General features: G+C 37.4%; 1 protein-coding gene across 1 annotated transcript in view; it reads left to right on the forward strand.

Annotated features, from left to right (window-relative positions):
• The first annotated feature begins 1,845 nt into the window (after nucleotides 1-1,845).
• Nucleotides 1,846-23,704, forward strand: part of Tmem26 (transmembrane protein 26) — a 36,794-nt gene continuing 14,935 nt past the window's right edge. The window contains exons 1-2 of the mRNA XM_070021031.1: nucleotides 1,846-2,036; nucleotides 19,294-19,372. Of these exons, the coding sequence (XP_069877132.1) occupies nucleotides 1,846-2,036; nucleotides 19,294-19,372 (270 nt within the window). The remainder of the gene's footprint in view (nucleotides 2,037-19,293; nucleotides 19,373-23,704) is intronic.

Consider the following 23,704-nt stretch of genomic DNA (forward strand, 5'->3'; position numbering starts at 1 on the left):
ATTTACAGATGAGAAAACTGGGATACAGAAGCCCCAACCCTAGTAAGTAAATGAAGCAGTGACTCTAGACAGCCAGTTGGGCTCTGAGTCCACCTCACACCGCTGTCCCCAGTCTACGTCCACTGTGCTCTGCTTGTCTGCTTCACTGCATAGCCAGTGCTGCTGGTGCCAGCAGAATACAGCAAGAGGCACTATGATAAACATTCCCAGGAAATTATTGCTGAGTTTCCTGTAAGATGCTGGGGAAGAAGGCACAACCATAGGAAACATAAATAAACCGTGTCTCCCAGATCTCAGCGCTGGAAATAACTTCCACACTTTTTCTAAGTAGTTGGGATTCGCTTTTCACCTAATAGAGGTAGTCACATAACTCAAGAGGTTTGCCACCTTGATTTTAAGAAAGTGGGGCAATGGTTGAAAATTAAATACACCTAACCAGGGAAACTATTGGCATTACTTTTTCTTTCAACATGAATGAAGTGAACAGGAGAATATTCCTTCCTGTTAATAGTCTATTACTTTTAACATTCTTCCTTTGCAACAAAGAAAGAGGGAAGCTGAGCCACAGAGCTTTGGAGGCAGTAATTAAAATCTAGCAAGACTCCAATCACCTTGTTCCGTTTATTATTTTAATTACTTTTGTAATTACTTTCCATCTGTAGCCAAGCACACTCGCTTTCCATTTACAAGTGATTCAAAGTTTCTTTTAAAAATAAATATATCCCAATGACAGTCTGTGTTCTTTTCAGAAAAAAGAAAAGTTAAACAAATAGTGCTACAGCTGGTAAGACACCCAACAGGGAAATACAAACATGAAGGTGCTCTGGAAAACTCTGACTTCACTTTCCTCTTTTCTGGATCCTCTGAAGACCAGAGTTTAACTCATGGGTCATCCTCTTAAGAGTCCGATCTCTGTCCATGACTCTTACCTAATGTCAGCCCTGGATTTGTCTTCTGCCTCCTTCCTGCCTCCCTACCTCCCTACCCTCCATTCTTGGAGGATAGTGGCTGGAGTGAGATAGGGAGGGATAAAGAATATCTCTCCACAACACTGTGTCAGAGAGTAAAAGTGACCTGGATCATCCCTGTGCTGAGTGAGGGGCAGGAAACTCTCAGAAAGAGCAGTGTCTCTGGCTATCTCACGCTCCCTGGTCCTGGCAAGTTTCAATTCTTCAAACTGGTCAGAAACTGCATTTCGAAAATGCCTTGGACAGCGAATTCTTTGGCTCCCCCGTGTCTGAGCCTCGAATCACCATGAGAGCATGTTGCTGTGAAATGTGGGAGTGAATTCAAGGATATTTTGTGGATAAGGAGGGAGGTGATGTACTTTCTCGGCCTTTTGGCCCCTTGACATTCAGTCCACCTACCTCCTCTTCAATTTACCTCCATCTTCCTGGAATGGGGGTGGGGGGTACCTCCCCAATGGAAGTCTTGGCGGTTGGGGGGGGGGGGAGAGGAGGAAATGGATCCTCCAGTGGAGGGCTGGGGGTGGGGATAATGGACTGGGATGGAAACCTGCCTCCCATCCCAGGATTGGGAGGGGAATGAGCAGAGCTGGAACGTTAACACCCAGGAGGCTGGTCTACACAGCCCGGGACTCCTTGATACCCTCCCACCCCTACCAGTGGAGAACAGCTGGATTTAGATCCCCCTCCTCTTCTTTGAAGAGTTCTCAGGAAGTTTGGGGGGAGGGGCGAGTGGCGCTCTCCTGTCCTGGCATTGGGCACGGGGAGGGTGAGGCAGGACTCCAGACAGCAGAAGGTCTCCAGTGCTGTCACGTTCCTGCCCTGGGGGCCAGATTGCGGGTGCTGGGTAGGCGCGGGACACGCACGCACACTGACCGGCATGTGGGGCCTGGACCTTCTCAACGCCCTGGTCACCAGGCTGCTGTTCGTGCTGCACTCCCTGGTCGGCGTCTGGCGAGTGACCGTCGTGAAGAATGAGCCGCGGTACTGGCTGCTGGCGCTCCTCAATCTCCTGCTCCTCCTGGAGACGGTGCTCACGCTCAAGTTCAAGCGTGGCCGGGGCTACAAATGGTGAGCGTCCCGGGAAGCGGAGGAAGCGAGGGAGCCCGGGGAGAAGGAGAGGGGGTATCTGGGTATTGTTCGTGGCATTTGTAGGCAGTCCCTTTCCCCACTTCGTAGTCTGCCTTTCTTTCCTCGAATTGAGCTCCCCTTTGTCCTTTCTGGGAGCTTGGAAGGCGCGGGAGATGCGCGCGTCTCCTGGGCACGCAGTGGTACCCTTGGGTGCCAAGGCAGCGCGGGGCAGCCTGCAGCGCTGATCACCACCGAGGGTCACCCAGCGCCAGATTTGGAAACTTGGAAGATGAGGAAGAAAAAAAAAGAGGAAAGAGCTTGTCCACTTAGCAGAAAGTGCCGCCCCCCACCCCGATAGGGGATTCTGGCGGGGGGCGGAGGGTAGGAGGTTGCCATTTGCCTGCGCTTTGTCCCTTTGGGAGATGCAAGCCTGCAGGTGTGGGGACGCCTTCAGACCGGACATCCGCGGTCCTGGCGCAAGAGGGGCGCGCAGCAAACCCTTGGATGGAGAGAAGCCCCCCATGGCTGCACAGAGCGCGTCTAGTTTCAGCCACTTCCCTTCTGTCAGCCCCTGGCGCGCCTGTGGTTTCTTTCAGTCACTTTTCCATTGTGAGTGAAAATCCGCAAGTGTCCTGGGCTCTCGGGTGAGGAACTAGCTTCAGGTGTCGGGGTTTGGTGGCTTGTGAGCTTGGCTAATGGCTAGCTTATCTTGCTAGGTATGGGTTGCATGGGTTGCTGGCAGAAGAGCCAGTGGGTAAAGAGATTCTGTCTTAACCTCAACCTGTGAGAAGTACAGTGCCTCCCTGCTGCTTTTATTTCCTCCTGGGCTTGAAGGCAAAAAATCTGGAAACGATTTTTGGGTTCTGTACAGAGAATCTCCGTCCCACTGTCCAACCTCACACTCCTAGACTATTATTTTCATCCTACACTTCTCCAAATCAGGCCTCTTCCCATATTATTATTATTATTATTAATTTAAAAAATAACGAGGCTGTGTTTTCACATACATTGATACTTTAAAAATACCTAATGCTACAAAAAAAAGGAACAGACAGTATTTGTCAGTTTAAGAATTGCATACACTTTGGTATTATAGTGACCATCATATTCAGTGGGCAAAAAAGACCCTCTACAAATTTACATAATTAGATGTAAGCCATTGTTAATTTCATGACAACCATAGAGAAAATGCCTTTGAAGATGATAGACTCTCCTTGCTTGAGTTTTGTACTGTTAACCTTTCTAGAATTATCAAGAATGAAATTTTGGATTGTTACTCCAGTCCTCTCTGTTTATGCACAGTTTACTAACTATGAAGCAGAGGAAAACTGTATTGGCTTCCCAAGTAAGCCTCCTGGCTACAAACATGAAAGGGGAGAATAGTGTTGTTCATACAACATGACATGTGCCATTGATTCAGTCTGAACTGAATAGCTGTAGTATATGAGGGTAGCCATCTCTTCCAGAACTGGAGAATAAAAAAATCTTAAGCTGGAAAATGTTCCATGTAAAGTAGTCCTGTCACCAACCACCAGTTTTCTGGGATAAACATTGACCTCAGAACAGGAGCCAGCTCAGCAGGACCTGAAGTAACCTTTCTCTCTCTCTCCCAAGACTTGATCAGATCCATCCCAGTTGCGTGGAAATACAGTAGCCAGAGGAACTTTAGCTGCATGTCTGTGTCATTGCTGACTATTGAATCAGGCAGACATGGAACTGCAAACCAAGAAAGAAAAAGTGGTTGGAACACACATGGGTGATGGTCAATGAATCAGATAACAGAGAAATGGCAATATACTAATGTCTAGAATTAGGAGGGGGTCTCAAAGTCAGATTGATAATGAGGTAAAATACAAGCACTACTACTTACTTACTGTGAAACCTTACACAGGGTACTTCAGTGTCTCTGAGCCTTGGTCTTGGATGTATAAATATTTATTTGGTGGGTTGTTGAAGAACCCTTTGAGATAGTATATATGTTGACAGTCCATGAATAAAAATGAATTTTCTCTAGATCTTAAGATTTTCCTTTGTTTTCTTCATATTCTTATATCAACCAAATACATTTTATGTATGTGCAAGTCAAATATCTTCTCTGGAGAGATTAGCCAAAAAACGTTGGTTCAGGGTGGAAAAGTGAGGAAAATATTTTATGAGAAAATCGGACCCATGATGTTATATAGTATGCATTATAACAGAAACTAAAGGAAAATGTTGGCTCAACATCTTAACTAATATTTGAAAATCATCAAAGGAAAAAAGTTGATATGGTTTGCAAATAAGGCCATTTTTGCAGTGACTAAAACCCCCACACTATTTTGTCATACAAAAAGAACAATCTGAGAATGGGTTGTTCAAAGTATATGAAAGCATATGTAATTATTCTTGAAATAACATGATAGCAATGAAAGGGGATTTGATTCAAGGCACATTTCATTTCTAGGTTGAAATTTTTGGAGAAATATTTTTTGGCTTTTGAATGATAAGAACAACTTTTCTTTACAAAATGTAGGTTAATGGAATCTAATAGAGTAAATATTATTAGTAATATCTATGCTATTTCTACATAGAAAAATATTTACATGTATATCTATCCATCAAAGTAATAGCTGGATAATCATGAAGTATTCACAGTACGGAATATGTTACTGGTATTGAAAATAATAAGCTAGATTCTAACCACTGGAGATACATTCATGATATATTATCAGGAAGGTAAAAGCAACGAAGTTACAGATGTTATAGGCCATTTAAAAATGGACATAAGAGAGAAATTTACCTTTGTGTAAATTGGAAACTGCATCTGCAAGTCAAAGAAGAAGAAGCAAAAGAAGCAGAAGCAGCAGCAAAAGTGGAGGAAGAAGAGGAGGAGGAAGAGAAAGAAGAGGAAGAGGAGGCAGCGTTAGCTGCTCTCTCAAATTGAAAATTAGATAATTTAAGACAGATGAAAATGTACATACATATAGAATGAAAAAAACCCTTTGCTTGAATATTAAATCTATTAATTTCCTTTGGGTTATTTTAGGCTACTTTGAAAATTTTCTTTTGGCTAAAATTTACACCTGGACTCCTCAAATTCAAATCTATAGAAATTAAGGTACCAAACACGTATCCATATAGAGGAAAATGTGATCTAAATTTTCAGAAATGTAGCACACATGTAACACATGTCCAAGAAATGTTTCTTTAGCTATTCTTTGGAAAAGGAAAATGGAGCTAGAATTGCTGAGCTCAGCTATCCAGGGAAAAGCAACATTACATCAACACTATTAACTTGCCAGTTGGAGAATTTAATATGCTAGAATCTATAGGATTGAGAAAGAGAGCCAAAGACAGAACCCTTGTTAAATTTAATAAATGTATGTGAGGAGAGTTGGCTATTTTTTCCAGTTAGCATTTTTTCACCTGCATATTCACTTACATTTTTACAGGATGGAAATTAGTATCACATGGCTTTATTTTATCATGATTTTATTTTCAGTTGACTGGACAAGTATCCAATGGATTGGTGGATTACTATTTAGGTAAAGTCAATTACAAGCCAACAGTGATAAAATATTCCTCAGGGGATAGAAAGCTGACCAAGTATGTGACAAATCTGAAGCCTATTCACTTGAAAGCAGGGAATACTGAGATTAAATTGAATTTCAAGTTGAAATGACTGACAAAAATACAGATATTTAAATGCTGAATTTTTTCATGGGAATTTTCTGAATACAAGGAATAACATTTTTAAGCTAATAGATAATAACTTATCTATGTGCTTCCCTTTCTCCCTCCCTCCCTTCCTCCCCCCACCTCTCCATTTTCCTTTGTTAAATCTAATCAAACAACTGTTGGCTGACTTGCATAATAAACACGATACAATGCTAGACACTTTGTGACTAGAGAGAAGAAACAGATAGCAAACAAATATGAAGTTTAAAAATAGCATTTTTATTGAGTGCTTTGAAAGGTGGAAATAAGGATCATTAGGAATATTTAGTATTAACTGTGCTCAAGTAAGCATCACACACAGATTATCCCAACCTGCAATCATTCTGTTTTTTGTCTCCACACAAACTTTTTTGTTGGTACTAGGGATTAAACTAAAGACTCCAGCTTGGCTTTGTATGTTCATTGTTGGTGTTGTACTACTTGAGCCATGCCTTCAAGCTTTCTCTTTCTTTCTTTCGTTCTTTTTCTTTCTTTTCCTTATTTCCTCTTTTCTTTCTTTTTTCTTTTCTCTCCTTCCTGCCTTCCTTCCTTCCTTCCTTCCAGCCTGCCTTCCTGCCTCCCTGCCTGCCTGCCTGCCTTCCTACCTTCCTACTGCCTGCCTGCCTTCCTCCCGCCTGCCTGCCTTCCTCCCTTCCTGCCTTTCTTCCTTTCTTCCTCTTTCCTTCCAGCCTTCTTTCCTCTTTCCTTCCTACTTTTCTGCCTTCCTGCCTTCCTCTTTTTCTTTTGCCTGATTGTAGATGAGAGTCTCATGGAATTTTCTGCCTGGGTAACTTTGAACCTCAATGCTGAAATCTCAGCATCCTGAGTAGCTAGTATAATAAGTACAAGTCATTAATACCTGAATCCATTTTTTTTCCTGATGTAATTGGGGTTTGAATTCAGGGCTTCACATTTGCTTATCAGGTACTCTGCCACTGATTACTTAACCACCACTACAGCCCTTGTTTCGTTCTAATTTGTATTTTAATTTTTAATTTTATTTCCAAGGTGATGTAAACAGGGGTTACAGTTACGTAAGTAAGGTAGTGAGTACATTTCTTATTGAACTTGTTACCCCATCCCTCGATTTTTCCCACTTTCTCTCCCCTACCTCCCAAGTTGTACAGATTATTTCCAACATATTGTCTTGTGAGTATCACTGTTGCATTGGTTTCCCCTTTGTCCTTTGTCTCACCTTTCCTTCCCTAATTCAGATAAATATATATATATATATATACAATATCCAGGATACCCACATTAAATATAGTGACAACAGGGGATAAACCATAAGGGAAACAAAAACCACAGAAGAAAAAGGAAATCACATAGTACATTAAAAATAACAATAACAAAGATGAAAAAATGAGGCATAGAACTTTTACATCTTTTCACCCAGGATCACATTGTCAGTAATTTGGAGAAAAATAGTAGGCTAGACTCCAAGTTCTCATGCTTGTTTATTGCACTCCTAAGCACCTGGAGAGATAAGGATGTGGGGTTCTGGGTGAAGGAGAAGGAATGTACATCATTGAAGTCACAGTAGGTAAAACTAGTGATATAAGCCTGCTAGAGAGATGGTTACAGGGAGGACATCTTTAATCAGCTAGTTCTGGAAACCATGAACAGATTTCTATATCACTCTCCTTTCTACTACAGTATATGAAATACCTATTGTTTCATGTGTTGTAGAAATGGGGGAAATGGAAGTAAATAAAAAAAGGTAAATTTCTTTCCTCAAAAAAAAGTTTTGACCAATGGATTCAGAAAATAATGAAAGATGTAAATGACAATACGCCAGTGAGCTAACAGATAATATTAAGCCAGTTAATAAATTGTGATCAAAAGTATGAATACTTAAGTGGAATGAGTTGTAGTGAGGGAATGGAGTAGGAGTGTTCCACTGGAACAGGTTGGCTAGGGAAGTGACATTTGAGCTGAGGTCTTAGAAATACAAGAAAGCCATGCATGGGATGAATGCTTCATGGAGAAGAACAAAGCTAGAGCGACAGACTTTGTTCTTGTGCCTCGAGACTCTTCTATGACTAATAAATGTTGGCTTTCTTTACTGCATTCCACTGTCTCTTCTCCTGTGCCCTCAAATTCTACATGAAAATAATTCTTCCTCACTTTTAAATATTTACCGTAATCTCATTTTAAACCTGTGTGTGCTAGAAGATGCCTGCATGTGCTGGTAGCTTTAGTATGGTCTTGTTTGTGATCATTTGGGTAAATGCCCAAAAATGGGATTGCTGAGTCATAGGGAAATTATGTTTATTGCAGCATTATTTACCATAGATAAGATATGGAGCCAATCCAGATGCCCCTCAGTAGATGAATAGATCAAGAAAATGTGGTATATATATATACAATGGAATTCTATGCCTCCATCATAAAGAATGACATTGTCCCATTTGTTAGGAAATGGAAAAACTTGGAAAAAATTATATTAAGTGAAGTAAGCCAGACCCAAAGAAACATAGGTCCCATGTTTTCCCTTATTTGCAATAATTAGTATACGTCTGAGACAAGCAGAAATGGTCAGATAAGTTGATGTTAGGCAAAATGAACCCCAAGATAAGGACTCAAATGCTTTTTTTCTTTCTTGCTATTGTTTCTAACATATTTATAAGTTATTTCTTTGTTGCTTTGTATGTCCCTCCCCCATGGTATAACTCTGCTTTCACTGTATTTGATGTTGGTATAATTTGTGGAGGGGAAGGGAAAAAACAAATTGTTTAACTAGGGATACAGGTGGACCCATTGCAACAATGAGATGTACAAGTCGCTATGTTGGAAAACGAACTTTACTACTTTGGTGCAGGGGCGGGGTGGGGTGGGGTAGATGGGGAAGACAGGGGTGGGAGGATGGGAAGGGATGGGAAGGGGAAACAAAGGAGGCAACAATGCTTGATAAGAAATGTACTCATTACCTTGCCCATGTAATTGTAACCCCTCTGTATGGTATTTTCACAATAAAAAGTAAAAAAAGAAGATGCCTGGATGGCTCGTAACTGAAAAGAGAAAAGACAAATTAGGAAGTAACGGGATTTAGCACTAAATTCAAGCCTATTTTATGAAAACTCAAAGAAACCTGTTTTGATTATTCAACTAACATTGGACAGCTCAATGGTGAAGTAACACCTGTAGATATGCAAGATAAATGCATAAAAAAGTTAAATTTTTGGCACCATGTTTTGAGCACTGCAGGAGTACTGATGGAATTCTACAGAATCTATTAAAAGTGTTCATTAAAATACCAGAGAGAAACTTGAGAAATGAGCACATTCTTCCTCTATTGTCCTCCACTGATCTTTTTGGGCCCCATAGAAGATAAAATGGAGGAGTTTGGAAGGAGATCCCGTGACTTCCATAAGGTCAACTTGGGCATTGGACCTTCTCTCAGAAGATAGATCAGGTGTATCTCTCCCTGCTCACATTGGTTGTCATGAACTCTCTACTTAGCTTTTTAGTAATTCCAGTAACACTTTCTGCTATATATTAGGCTTCCTAGTGCTGGCCGTAATGTATATCAGGAGTCCTATAACAGTATCTTCTGGTATGTTTGTAGTCATGTGCCTTTGTATTCGGAGCCTTGAGCTCAGTGTGAAAATGTGGCTTAAATTTGTATTCCTCTGGAAACACAGATTGCATATTACTAGGAAAGGTGTTTTGAGTAATTCAAGTCATAGTTGAGGAAGAAAACTCATGTCCTTAAATGAGTCCAATGTAATAATATGTTAGTATTTAGGTAGTATCTCCAAGAAATCGAATCATTAATTAATGATTCAAGCATATATGTCTCCAAGCATATATTTAGTGGAGACCTTTAGAATTGAAAATCAAGGTGATTATCATTTCATAGAATTTCTTTCTGCACTGAGAGGAAAACAAATTAGGAATTACTGTGGTAGCTAAAGTCAGTATAAATATATCTCTACTTTTAAATTTCATGCATTTCTCCCCATGGCAGTCACATTATTATGTATGCAGTATCAGGACAAATGTGAATTGTTTAGCTTCTTTTCCAATTCACAATTTACATCAAAGTTTATTCACCCCATGTGTCTGCCTTACACTATCCTGTTAGTTCCTATGAAGTACTGGTATCAGGAGAGTTGAGTCTTAGGTGTAAAAGTCATTTTGTCAAAGAAAATCAATGATTCTTCCTGTTAAAATTTTGTTAATGTATGTACCATGTAATGTACTGCTTCTGAAAGTCACATTGAAAGAATAGTAAAGACATCAAGATAGCTGCTATGTATTAAATGCCAGGTGTGGATTGATTTTGTCACTTTTTTCTGATTATAAACCCACCATATAAAATTATTTAAAGGTGTTATATTTTATTTTTGATTTGTTCATTTGACCTCAGTACAGAGGATAATGTATAACTGACTTAAAGTGGCATATTTACTAGAATACAAAAATTCCTTAATAAAATGAACTTTAACATCAATGTTCTTGCCAGTCCCTGTATCTTCTGTGTAAAACCCTTTGTTTCCTTCTTCCCATGATAGTGCTTCTACTCTCATGCAATATTTTAGTTCATCTGCAACAGCTTCCCAAAGCACTGCTTGTGCTTTTTGCACTAATCATAGTGATGGCAATGAGGGGGATAAGGATGATGGTGATAATGTTAATGGAGTTGGTAACAGTCATCAATTATTGAGCTCATTCCATATTCATTAGGACCCTCCTCTTGACCCTATACATTAATCTTATCACTACTTTAGGATGAAGGCACTGATGTTCAGCGAGGTAAAATCCTTACCTAGCATCACAACTAATAATAATACATCCTAACACAATTTCAAACATCTGGTAGGCTCTAACATTTATTGAGCCAAACTTTTGCGCTAATTCTCAGCCCATGCAATCTACAGAATAGCCCTCCTGATAGTAGTATTGCTCCTACATGCAGATGGAGAAACCAAGATTTAGGAGCTTGGAGGATTCCCCTTTCTAGGAATGAAGCCTTGGTACTCCTGTGTGGAGCCCTTTTTCTGCAAATTTATCACCCTTGTTATTGGGCTTTGCCTTCAATAGCCAAATTGGGCTTTTTTACCTGTAGACAATTGAACTACATAGCTTTTAGGGTGGGTTTTCTCTTGTAGACAAAGGGTCAAATTTCTCTATTTTTCACTCAACTTGCATAAGTAAATCCTAGGTGGCCTACTAATAGAGGACTAGGATGAGTTTTCTTACAATACAATGTGGAAAAGTTCATACTAAACATATGGCTCCAAGACATTCCTGCTCAAGCAGATGTCTGTATAAAAACGAAAATGGGTTGTAAAGGGTAAAAAAAAGTGGAAAATTCTAGGCTGTCTTTATTTGTTTTTATTATAGGTCATACAGGGAAGAAACACCTTCTTCTATAGAATAAAAACAAATACCATTGTCTTTATATCGAATGAAATAAATTACATTACACACATGACATTAATGATGTATTATATAATCTCAGGAAGCATTAAAATTCTTATAATCGGCAGTGACTTAAATTCATTTATTCAGCAAACAAACATACATTCATTAAAGAAGCATCATTATACTAGATGTTGCAATAGTGTTTTTGGAGGAGTGGAACATAAAAGAAACTATGAGTACAGCACCTAACAATAGTCTGAGAAGCAAATTTTATAGAAGTTCAAGTGTGCAAAAAAGCTACAGAGCCAAGAATAAAACAGCAAGGTAGGCTGTTGGATAGAAACAATATACTGGACTTGGAAATAGCTGATGATAGGCAGTTCAGCAGAGAAAGGACATGATATCGTGCTTGAAGAAGTATCAAGATGGTACCTAGGGCATTCCTAGGAACCAATTCATTTAGGAAGATGTCATGATTTTCTTTGCCTCAGAAATATTTTATGAACAAAAGTACATAGATCTTAAAATAGATTCATCCTTTGTGCCTGTAACTAGTTTGGTAGTGATGTTTATTTATTTATTTATTTATTTATTTATTTATTTATTTATTTATTTATTTATTTATTTTGCTGAGGTACTGAGCATTGAACCCAGGGCCTTGAGTTTGCTAGGTACGCACTCTACCATGTGAACCCTACCCCAGAGTTTAATGAAGTTCAAACGTGACCTATTGGATTGTAACAAAGCTGTGCTTACTTCAGACCTGTTCTCAGAAAATCTTAAGTGAGGTGTGTATACAAGTAATTTTGCTTTGTTTATATACTAATTTAGGAATAGGACTTTATTTTAACAATTAGTTGCAACAATGAAAAATTAGAATCAACAATCATTAAAAATTCAAGGACCCTAATATTCACTTCCAAAAGTATGTCCCCAAATGTTAGTATTCCTCAAGACTAGGGAGACTGACTCTATTGTGATGGGTGTTTTCAAACCAGGTAAAATTGCTCCCTTCTCTCTTCTGATACTATTTGTCTATTAGATCACTAGAAAGCAAACTAATCATGTGATCTTAGAAACTACTAGAAAGTATTCAGTCTATACATTCTATTTTCTACTTCTGTGCCCATTTTCATGACTTTTTGGCAATTTAGGGATGGCCTCCCTTGCCAGTGAGCAGGTGAAAACTAAGCTCTGGAAACAGAGGTGGTTGGTGAAGGCCATGCCAATTAAGAAACTATATGGGTAGTAGTTGGAGTTGAGCCTGTGACTTCCTAAGCACTCAGAGGTGGTGAATCGTGCAAAGGCATTGAGTTCACTGTAAGTTTTACAGAACAGTAGGTGAAACAGGGAGGCTATGGTGTTGGCTACCACTTCTGCCTGCACACTAATATCAAACCCTGTACTGAGCAGCCTTGATAGGAACTTAGAGGATCTAGCTGGAGCACAGGGAAAAAGGAAATCCTTAAATCCTCAAAGCCTCGTGGCTCAGAAAAGGGTACTTTGAATTGGTTTCTTGATTTCTGTGAAATTTGAATTTCCAGAAATTTTATTGAAGGTACTTAAAGTGATTTAACATGAGATATTTTGAAACTCGAGTCTAGGATCCTTACAGAATAATGTAGAAATACTGAGAAATGAAATACAGATGAAATCTATTCACATCACAGTAATGTTTAAACATTATTTTTGCTTCACTTAACTATCCATTTTCAGATCTATATGCATTATTGGAAGCCAGAAAGAGAAAACTTTAACAATGCAGTATGTGATACAATGGTTAATATTTTTCTCTATATGCTTATTTATAATGTTCTATGTTGTAAAAATGAATGTCTATTATTTTCAATAAGAAAAGAGTAGTAATTGTCATTTTTTAAAGGGGAAAATGGAATCCTAATTCTAGACTAATAGTGAGTTAAAGTAAATAAAATGCATTGCAGCATTAACTTGCTAAATGTCATGACATAATCATTTCGTGAAAAGCATTACAATTTATTGAAATGACAGCCTTATATGATAAATAGTATTTTACTTTTGAGTGAAATGATATGGAAAAAATCAATAAGTACAGTTCTTAAAGAGCTCTGTGTTGAGCACATAGCAAAACATGTACACATATTTGATTAATATCCCAAACAAATGAATTTGTTAGTCAGCAGATAAGTACATAAACAAATAAAATAGCCATTGAGATATTATTGGCAGGAAGGCTAAAGGTTGTGAAGTCAAAAAATAAAATTATTGTGGAAAGTTTTATAAAGGAAGGTTTTCATTTAGAATAAGTAGCTGAGCAAAGTAATTTGCAGTTTAAAATATTAGCACTAGCAAAGTCCAGCATGCTGACAGGGGATAGGAGATACTGTGATTGTAATAAGTTTGAGTTTCTCAAAGCAGTTATCTCATTGTTAATAGAATATTGTTAGATTTTCAGAATTTTCTGCTTTGATGTATTACTCATTTAATGATATATGTATTAGGCTCTTTAAAAAATAAGTATGATAAAATGCTGAAAAAAGGATACAGTCTGACCCATTGTAACAATGAGATATACAACACACTACGTTAAAAGCTTAACTTAAAACTTCCAGGAGGGAGTGAAGGGAGGAAGTGGGGAGGTGGGGATGGAAGGGATGGCTGGGAATAAACAAAGGAGAGGGTAACAATGCTCAAGAGGAAATGGACTCATTACCCTACTCATGTAACTGTAACCCCTCTGTACAGTATCTTTACAACAAAAATATATAAAAAGCAAATATTAGCAAAAGAAATAAATATTAGCTGACAATGAAAAAACAGTGCTATATCTTGTATTTCAACATACCAGTATCTAAAAACTTGATATCACTTATTTTTGAGTGGATCAGATCCCATTATGGTATAAGTCTTCAAAGTTTTTGGTGTCTACTTCTTCCTGTGCCATCAGCAAATAAAGAGTGAAATTTTATGGTAACTCCTAAGAAAAGGCATGCAGCTTAATTCATTACACAGACAAATATGGGAACAAGCTTTATTTTTTTTTAGTTATTTATTTTTATAAAACACACCCCCTGGCTCCAAAACCAAATTGCATTAATCACACAAAATGAAGAATCTACAATGGGGACAGTCATACCTGCAATTCCATCTACTCAGAGGAAGAACAGATTGGAGAGAATTGCAGTTACCAGCACTGGCAAAAAAAAAAAAAGAATAGTGTGACTCCATCCCACAAGAAAGCCAGGCATAATGGTTCACATCAGTTATGCCAGCTGTCTGGGAGGGATAGCTAGTAGTATTATGGTCTCAAGCTGACCCCAGCAAAAATTGACATCTTATCTAAAAAACAAAATAAGACAGAAGGTCTAGAGGTATGGCTCAAGTGACAGAGTTCCTGACAAGGCCCTGAATGCAAAGCCCTTACAAATCAACTAGGACTCAAAAAACTAAATATTTGTGTGGAGGCAAGAAATTCTGTAAGGAACAGTGGGTAAACTTTTTAACAAATCCTTGTGTTGTACTATTTTAAATTGGTGGGGCAACAATTAACATAGTATCAATTGGCTATGTCCTTTGCTGTGCAGAAACTTTTAAGTTTGATGCAGTCCCATTGATCAAGTCTTTCTTTGCTTTTTTGTGCTTAAGGATCTTTACTCAGAAAATTTCTACCTGTGCTAAGGAGCCCTATTGTATCTTCTACTCGTTCCTATAATAGTTTTATCGTTTCAATATTAAAGTTTTCCCATCACCATTTGTTTAAGAGGTTTTCTTTTTTCCAGCCTATGTTTTTGGCACTCTTATCAAATATTAGATGGCTGTAGATCTATGGGTTTATTTCAGGGTCTTCTATTCTGTTCCATTTGTCTTGTTTTTGTGCCAATACCAAGCTGTTTTCATTACTATAGCTCTGTAGTAGAGTTTGAAATTTGGTATTGTTATACCTCCAGCACTACTTTCCCTGCTAAGAGATTTGTCAACTATACATCAGACAAGGACTTAATATCCAGAATCTGGCTATCTAGCTATCTAGCTAGTAGATTAAAAAATTAAACCCTCAAAGAAATAACAACCAAATTAATAAATGGACTAATATTCTAAAGAGAGATGTCTCAGAAGAAGTAAAATGCCCAATAAACAAATGAAGAAATGCTTGTCATCTTTGTCCATAAAGGAAATGCAAATCAAAGCAACACTAAATTCCACCTCACCCATTAGAATGGCCATCATCAAGAAAACTAACAATAACAGATGCTGTTGAAGATGTGGCCAAAAGGGAACCTTATTACACTGTTGGTAGGTATGTAAGTTTGTTCAGTCCCTCTGAAAAGTAGTATAGAGGTTCCTTAAAAAACTAAACCTAGAACTTCCCTATAACCCAACAATTCATCTTCTGGACATTTATCCTAAAAATCACAAACCAGGTTACAATAAAGCTACCAGCACAACCATCTTCATTGTAGCACATTTTACCATAGCCAAGATATGGAATCAGCCCATATGCCGCTCGATGGATGAATAGATGGAGAAAATGTGGTACATATACATAATGGACTTGTTTGTTTGTTTGTTTGTTTGTGGGGCCTGAATTCTGGGCCTGAACTCTGAACTCTGAACTCTGTCCTTCAGCTCTTCAGCTCAAGACTACCTAGCACTCTACCACTTGAGCCACAGCACCACTTCGGTTTTCTGGTGGTTAATTAGAGATAAGAGTCTCATGGATGCTCCTGCCTGGACTGGCATTGAACCGTGATCTTCAGCTCTCAACCTCCTGAATAGCTAGGATTATAGGCGTGAACCACTGGTTCCTGGCCATAATGGACTTAATCCTCTATTAGAAAGAATAAGCTGGGTGCCAGTGGCTCACTCCTGAATCCTAGCTACTCAGGAGGCTGAGATCTGAGGATCATGGTTCAAAGCCAGCCCCAGCAGGAAACTATGTGAGATTCTTATCTCCAATAAATCACTAGAAAACTGGAAGTGGTTCTGTGGCTCAAGCAGTAGAGCACTCACCTTGAGCTGACGAGCACAGGGACAGCACCCAGCCCAGAGTTCAAGCCCCACGACCGGAAAAAAAAAAAAAAGAAAGAAAGAGTAGTATTTATCATTTGTAAGGAAAGGGAAAGACTGGGAAAAAGTTAGATTCAGTGAAGTCAAGTCCAGAAAGACAAAGGTTGAAGTTGTATCACTCATACATAGAAGCTTGAATTGGCCTACAAGTAAACACCTTTGGTGATATGCAAATGGCTACACATGTATTAATTGAAATATGGTAGATTTAAGGGAGAAATCAAATAGTGTAATTCCTTTGAAAGGCAAAGTTGACTCAACAAAATAAGCAGCAGGAAACTGGTCCTTACAAGAGGTAGGGTAAGGCCAAAAGGAGATGGGTAGACAAATGAAGAGCCAGGGTTGAGGGATGGGGAAGAATTCAGTTTAGAAATTCGATGTATATGCTACAAAAATAAGAAAGAGAGGGAGAAGTTAGGTCAGGAAGGGTGAGTGACAATATTGAACAGAGTGATTCTGATCAAGATGCATTTTATTCATAAACTGCCTTGTTAAATGGCGACTCTTTGTAATAACTACTTGAAGATAATAAAAATAAACTAATAAATAGTATTAATCGTAGTGCTGGAGTCATAAGTCTCTGGCTTGTAAAACCTGGAATAATTTCTCTCTGGAACTCAGGAAGCTGTAAGCCTCTGCCAATCCTTCCCTCGGGCGGTGGACATTCAAGGGCCAAGGACGGCAAGCACTAGAAAAGCTTTTATTCACCTACTCATGATTTATATCTGAGCAAAGCCTCTATTCTTTCTATTTGCTTAGCTTTATTGTAATGAAAAAATGTTGGCATCTCAACATTCAAGTATTTGTTCAATGAACATTAATTGTAGACTTAGCAATATCATGGGTGAGAAGAGAAGATGAAATGGGTAGAGAAGGAATCTAAAGATAGAGAACACCAGAATCTGCCCTCAAGGAACATGCATAAGGAAAGCTAAGCAGCGTACTAGGAAATCAGACAGCATGTGTTAGGTCACAAGCAATGTAGTTAAGATTAAGTCCTGCTATTCCCTAAGAATACAAGTAGGATGTTAACATGCTCATGGTTACACAAGCATGAGAAGAACATTATTTAGGGAGAAGTTTTTTTAAAAGCCATTTTAGAGCCTCTCTTTACAGATTAGCCAAACTGGAAGGGTCTAATGCACCATGTTCAGAATAGAGACCCAGGCCAGTCAAATGAGACCGTGACTCAGTTGAGTATAATTACTTCCTGGGCCCTCAATTTGATTCTTATTTCTTCTTTCTAGCCATTTTCATTTTTTAATGTTAAATACTTCAAAGAATTGAAGTAAAGGGTAATGTTTTAAACTGATTTTTTTTTGTTGGTTTACTTTTGTAGTTTTGGGTCTTAAATCCAAGTCTCCTACTAAGTACAGTACCACAGAACTACAACCCAACTTTTATTTTTATTTGCTTTGTTTTAAATACACACAAGTTAGAGTACTTACTGTTCAGCTTGATAAGATGTAGAAGAAAACAAAGCAGATTTAAGAAAATGTGGATGCTTTAAATATAAGATTACAAGATAATAATGTTGCTATATTAGTCAACACATAAAATCTTAAATCTCCAAGGGTGTGTGTGTGTATGTGTGTGGATTTGCATAACCAATTTTCTAATTAGAGGAAATATCTTGAAATGAGAAAGTATCATTTTCTAAATATGTATATACATATATATAAGTACGTATCTATTACACATAGAAGGGTCTAAGGATCATTGTTTTATTTTTAACTCTTTCAAGAGCTATTATATGTTCAGTGCAATATTTTCCCCAGATTATTATTGTAAGGGTGTTGTGAAGAGAATTAATCTCAAAGTTAATCCAGAAGGAGTCAGGGATGTTTTGGTCCAGCCAACGTCATAAATCCAAACAAAAATTTAAACATTTCCTGGGGAAATCTACCCTTCCCTCCTCCTGTATCCTTTGATTTGTAACGTCCAAGTTAATTGTTCTTCTTTTTTTCTTTTTTAAAGAGCTTGCTCAGCATAGGCTTTTGATATTTCCTTGAAATCTAACCATCTTCCAAGCCAGATTTTAATAAGATCTCGACCCATAACCTTTCGTTTCAAAATTAGTTTTGGCAGGAAATCAAAGATATGGGAGTACCTATATTAAATATTGATTTTTTTTAAAAAACAGACTTTCCTGTCTCTTGCCCTTTCTCCCCTTCTCTCCTCAAAAATTCAAGAAAGAAAGGGTCCAGAAAGGGGTTCAGGAAATGGTTAATAGCCTTAAAAATCCATCTTAAAATTTTCCTTTTCATTTATATTTACTTACTGTTCTCTCATTTCTAATAATATTGTTTGGGTAACAGTTCATCTAAAAAATGCAAGTGTATAATGAAAGTCTTAATAAAGTCATTGACTTACAATGTTGACTGAAATATTCTGTCAAGTCCAATCTAAAACAAAATGCAATTTAAAGAAATAGATTTGGAAAGCATGTTATATTTATTTTCTTTCAATTGAGGAGGCTAAATCTCAATTAAATTTTTATTTTTATTTCTCATTCCTTCTCTTTGCCCTGAAATTTTTTTTGTGTTCTAGAGGATTATTATTGGAGTTCTCAGAATTTTAGGTTTATGTTTAGAAATATAGCCAATATTCCTGCCATTAAAATGTTGAAAAAATAAGTCTGAAATTTACTATTGCTGTATTTACTTTTTGTAAAACATCTTAAACATAATATACCCAGTGCTGTGCCTGAAACTAATTGGCAATGTCCCATTAAATCATATTAAAATTAACATCGATTAATTGGATTAGAAATTCAGTGAGAATGACAGCTGCTAGTGCCTTTTACAGTTACTATGTTTCTCTACAATCCATATGGCAGAAATCACATAATGCTTTCTTCTACTCTCATGGAAATAAACACTTGAGATAAAAAGGGTAGACTTTAATGTAATCAGCATTTTTTCTCCCTTCCTCTCCTTTCTCTTTCTTCTTTTCATCTCTTCTCCTCTCCTCTCTTCCCTACCTTTCCCTTCAATTCCCTTTTCTCTTCTCTCTCTCTCTCTCTCTCTCTCTCTCTCTCTCTCTCTCTCTCTCTCTCTCTCTCTCTCTCTATATATATATATATATATATATATATATATACTTTTTTTTGTAAAAATAACTCTGTCTGTTTTCCTTTTCACAGGTTTTCTCCAGCCATATTTCTGTATCTGATTAGCATTGTTCCATCTTTATGGCTCCTGGAAATGCATCATGAGAACCAGGTACTTCTTGGAAAGCAGGGAAATAGAATATTCAGCAATAAGTGACTTTAACAGTATGACTTAACTGATTTTAGAAATGCACTCATCTAATATCAAGAACTGAATAAATAAGAGGTTATCAGGAAAAGAATGTGATTCCACAATCTGTCAAAAATTTAAGAAGCAATGAAAGCATCAATTCATTCAGACTTAAGCGTACATAGTTAATTAATACTCTGTGTTAATTATCTTGTTCTAAGGTTATTTCCCTTTCCTACAACAGTGCTAGAATATAGAGGGAGTGAGGAGGTTTGGTTTTAACCTTTGTAAATTCAATGTGTTCCTGGGACATGTCAAGTATGACCAGTTCTCAGTCATCTGACATTCTGTAAAATGGTGGAGCTCCATAAGCAAAAAATAAATAAAAAATCTTAAGCAGGGCGAGGGTGGCTTACGCCTATAATCCTAGCTACTCAGCAGGCTGAGATCTGAGGATCACAGTTCAAAGCCAGCCAGAGCAGGAAAGTCTGTGAGACTCTTATCTCTAATTAACCACCAGAAAACCGAAGTGGCGCTGTGGCTCAAGTGATAGAGTGCTCGTCTTGAGCTGAAGAGCTCAGGGACAGCGCCTAGGCCCAGAGTTCAAGCCCCATGACCAACGAAAAAGAAAAAAAAATTCTTAATCTGTATGTTGCAGTGTAAATACAGCTTTGTATGGGGTGTTTTTAAATATGGACTATGCAGATGATTGAAGATTCTCTTTTGGGGTCTCCTTGCTGTACTTATGAATTAAGAATGATATTATAGAGAAATGAAATTAAAGTTAAAGGAGAAGCATTTTAGAACACATGGGAGGAAAGGTAAGCATAAATATATCCGACCTTCCTGACCTGGGAAGAAACTGTCTCAGCTAAGGTCCTCATTTCTACAAAGAACTTTTTTTTGGGAGGGGGGGGTCCGGTCGTGGGGCCTGAACTCTGGGTCTGGGCGCTGTCCCTCAGCAATTCAGCTCAAGGCTAGCACTCTACCACTTAAGCCACAGCGCCACTTCCGGTTTTTTTTCTTTTTGCTTATGTGGTGCTGAGGAATCAAACCCAGGGCCTCAGGCATGCAAGGCAAGCGCTCTACCCCTGAGCCACCTTCCCAGCCCTACAAAGAACTTTATTATTATTATTATTATTGAGCTGTTTCCCACATGGACATTTCAAGTTAGCATGCTTTAGGCTGGGATAAACCACTGTTTGCTGGTGATGCTCCTATACAACTCTGGGAGACCATTTAAGTAAAGAGTTCATCAGATTACACCAGGACTCCATGGTTCAAGGTACACAATGATGGTACAGAAGAGATCTTTACTTACTACATAATCTTTGTTTCTTTCTTTATTAAATGCTTTCAACAAGAGTTGTGAGAATCTGACCATAAATAGATCTCTTTACTGTATTTGGCCATTTTATAGCATAACTAAATTTGTGGTATAAACAGCCAAACTTTATCAGGAAATGCTTACTCCCAAATTTAGAAACAGATGGGAATTTAGCACTATGGGCTTTTTATTAAACAACCCCCAAGCAAGTACCAACCATGTATCCATGAAGAAAACACTTTTACCACAAAATCTCATAGTCGTAGGCTGTGTGTGTTTACAGTGAGTATAATTTTATCACTGCAGATTGGTTTATTCAAGTTTTTACAGCTTTTTAAAAAGTACCACGAGGAGTTATGGAACTATATGGAAATAAGCTCTGGAGATTTAAATCAACAATTTTCCTCTGCACATCCAATTCCCTGACATGACTCTCTTCCACAAAAACAATTCCTTTCCCCAAATGCTTTTATACTATAAATGTATCTTACAGTTAATTGATATACAGGTCAAACTCCATTACAACAAATAGCACTCAATGAAAAAAGCTCTTTTAACCAAAAAAAAAAGTTTAAAAAAGATTTTGGAGCCCCAGGCAGTACCTCTCTAATTTTCTTACTAGAGAAGAAATTGAACCTTTACTAGTAATGGATTTGACACTGAAAATTAAAATGAATGCCCAGAGATTAAAATGGCAGAGTGAACAGAGATAGAAGTAGATAAAGTAAGACAAAAATGTATTGAGGTTATATTTAATAAAATGAGAAATGGCAGAATAAAGGGACATACAGAAATTCTCTCCATTCACTCATTTAGGAAATTTCAGCTGTAATAATCACTTTAGTACCCCATATTTGAAGGCATTATCAAATATATTTTCCATTTATAGACCCTATGACTTCGTAAGGTAGGACTACTGGTACATAAAGTTCTATTTTGTAGAAGAAGACCTTGAGGCTCAAAAAGGTTAAGTAATTTTCTTAAGGCCACATAGCCAATCAGTAGCAATTCTGGGGATTAGAATCTAATGGACATTTAGTGCACTAAGCCATATTAACTTTTGCAATATATTTTAGAGGTTTTGCATCAAAATGATCTGAGTTTTCCAAGATGGAAGAGTTAATCTTTTACATATTTTCCATTTACTCTACATCCCAAATATACTAACCTATAACTTGGCATTATGAAAACAGCCTAACCTATTTCATGAAGATATTTCTTCTAGATGATCAATAATGCTACGTGTGTTCTTGAATCTGTTGAGTCTACATGCTATTGTGACCTTTAGCATTAGTGGTGTGTGTAGACTGGATTACAAGGTGGCTTGCTTGTTTATTGTTTTTGAGTGGTGCTAGGGATTGAAACCAAGGCTTTCTGCATACTAGCCAAGTGCTGTACCACACAGTTACATGCCCAGCCCTATTAGTAAGATCTGTTTATGAAATATCACAGTTGAAGTAATGGAACTGTTTTGGTCTCAATGAGGGTCATGGTCTATTTCAATTCAAAGAGTACATTTTAAGCTATTCAAAGTTTTAAAGACATAGCTCAGAGAAGAAGGCCACCTGTTGATACCAAACTCATCTTCACAAAATCACCCATACAATGGTAAATATAAACAATGTAACTATGAAACAAAATAATCATGCTAAGCTTAATGAATCAAATCACTTGCTCATTTTAGTCTTAACATAGCTGCTACTTAAAAAAGTATCGTCAATCTATAACAGCATGACAAGAATAGGAAAGGCTCAGATAAGTATTAATAGCACAATATGGACTACAATGCTGTTTACTTCTATATTAGCTCATATTGCACAAAAGAATGACATAAAATATCTTCTTGGCAGATTTTACTTTCTACTTTTTCTTTTTAAGGAAAACGTAGAATGATCAGTGCAATGTTCAGAATAATATAGCTTTAGCTTATCCCCATTTAATAAATTCTTAAATACCAAGGTATTAATGGAATTTTTAGTGATAACATTTCCAAATCCATAACAAGGTTACCATTTTCAGTATGTGATACGTTTTCATACTCATGAAGAAGTGGCCAAATTTTAACCATCCCGTTCTTAGTCACAAAACTAGTATGTAATGAGGATTCATGTTAAATATTTAATTGTTTTATATCCAATATAAATCCCTGTAACGCTAGGTGAGCACAACATGGGCACACACTCTATACCTAACCCCACAGTATGAACTCTGGCTGTGCTTTTTGCTTTAGAGATTATGTCTGTGGTTCTTTAAAAATATTCTTGTAATACTGGTTACTTGTGTGATGAGTAGAAAAATATATCTTCTTGGAAGATTTTCTTTTCTACTTTTCAAAGTAACACATAGAATAATTAGTGAAATATCCAGCATAAGGAAGAGAAAAGAAAAAAACTTTTTATAGCTTTAACATTTTTTCTTTTTAATACTTTCTCTATAGACAAATGTGTGATCATAAAAGCATAATGGTGATCGTGGGGGTGGTATATATGTGTGTGTGTTTCACAAATATATTAGCACTGCAGATGTTAGAAAAAAATCTCCAACCTTAAAAAAAAGCCAGCGTTTAAAATATGCATTGGCTGCAACATTTTCTGGTGCTGTCTCTTCTCTAATATATTTTCTCATGCCCTTACTCTCTCTACAAAGGACACGGGTCCTTTGCAGAAATTCACATGAAAAAGTAAAGAAAGAAGAAGGAAAAACATGTCATTTCTTTTAGGTCAATTGTAGAATTTTCCATAAACCTAAATTGACTTCTAGACTGACATTCAAATATACAGAGCACGAACATGCTAATTTTTTTGCTTGTTATAATACATGACAGGCAAGATTGAAAGTAATTGGGTTATTCACTTAAGCAGAATGCTATTTTAAGAAGCACTCATAAAATAAATGCTTTGACCAGGAATATACATGTTGTGCTGTTGTCATTGTTAGTTTGTATTATACTTTTTACAGGGCTCAGAAAAAGAACTTTGGTTACCATT

This window comes from Dipodomys merriami, unplaced genomic scaffold (genome assembly GCF_024711535.1).
Source record: "Dipodomys merriami isolate MVZ:Mamm:240054 unplaced genomic scaffold, mDipMer1.0.p SCAF_14, whole genome shotgun sequence".
Lineage (NCBI taxonomy): Eukaryota > Metazoa > Chordata > Mammalia > Rodentia > Heteromyidae > Dipodomys > Dipodomys merriami.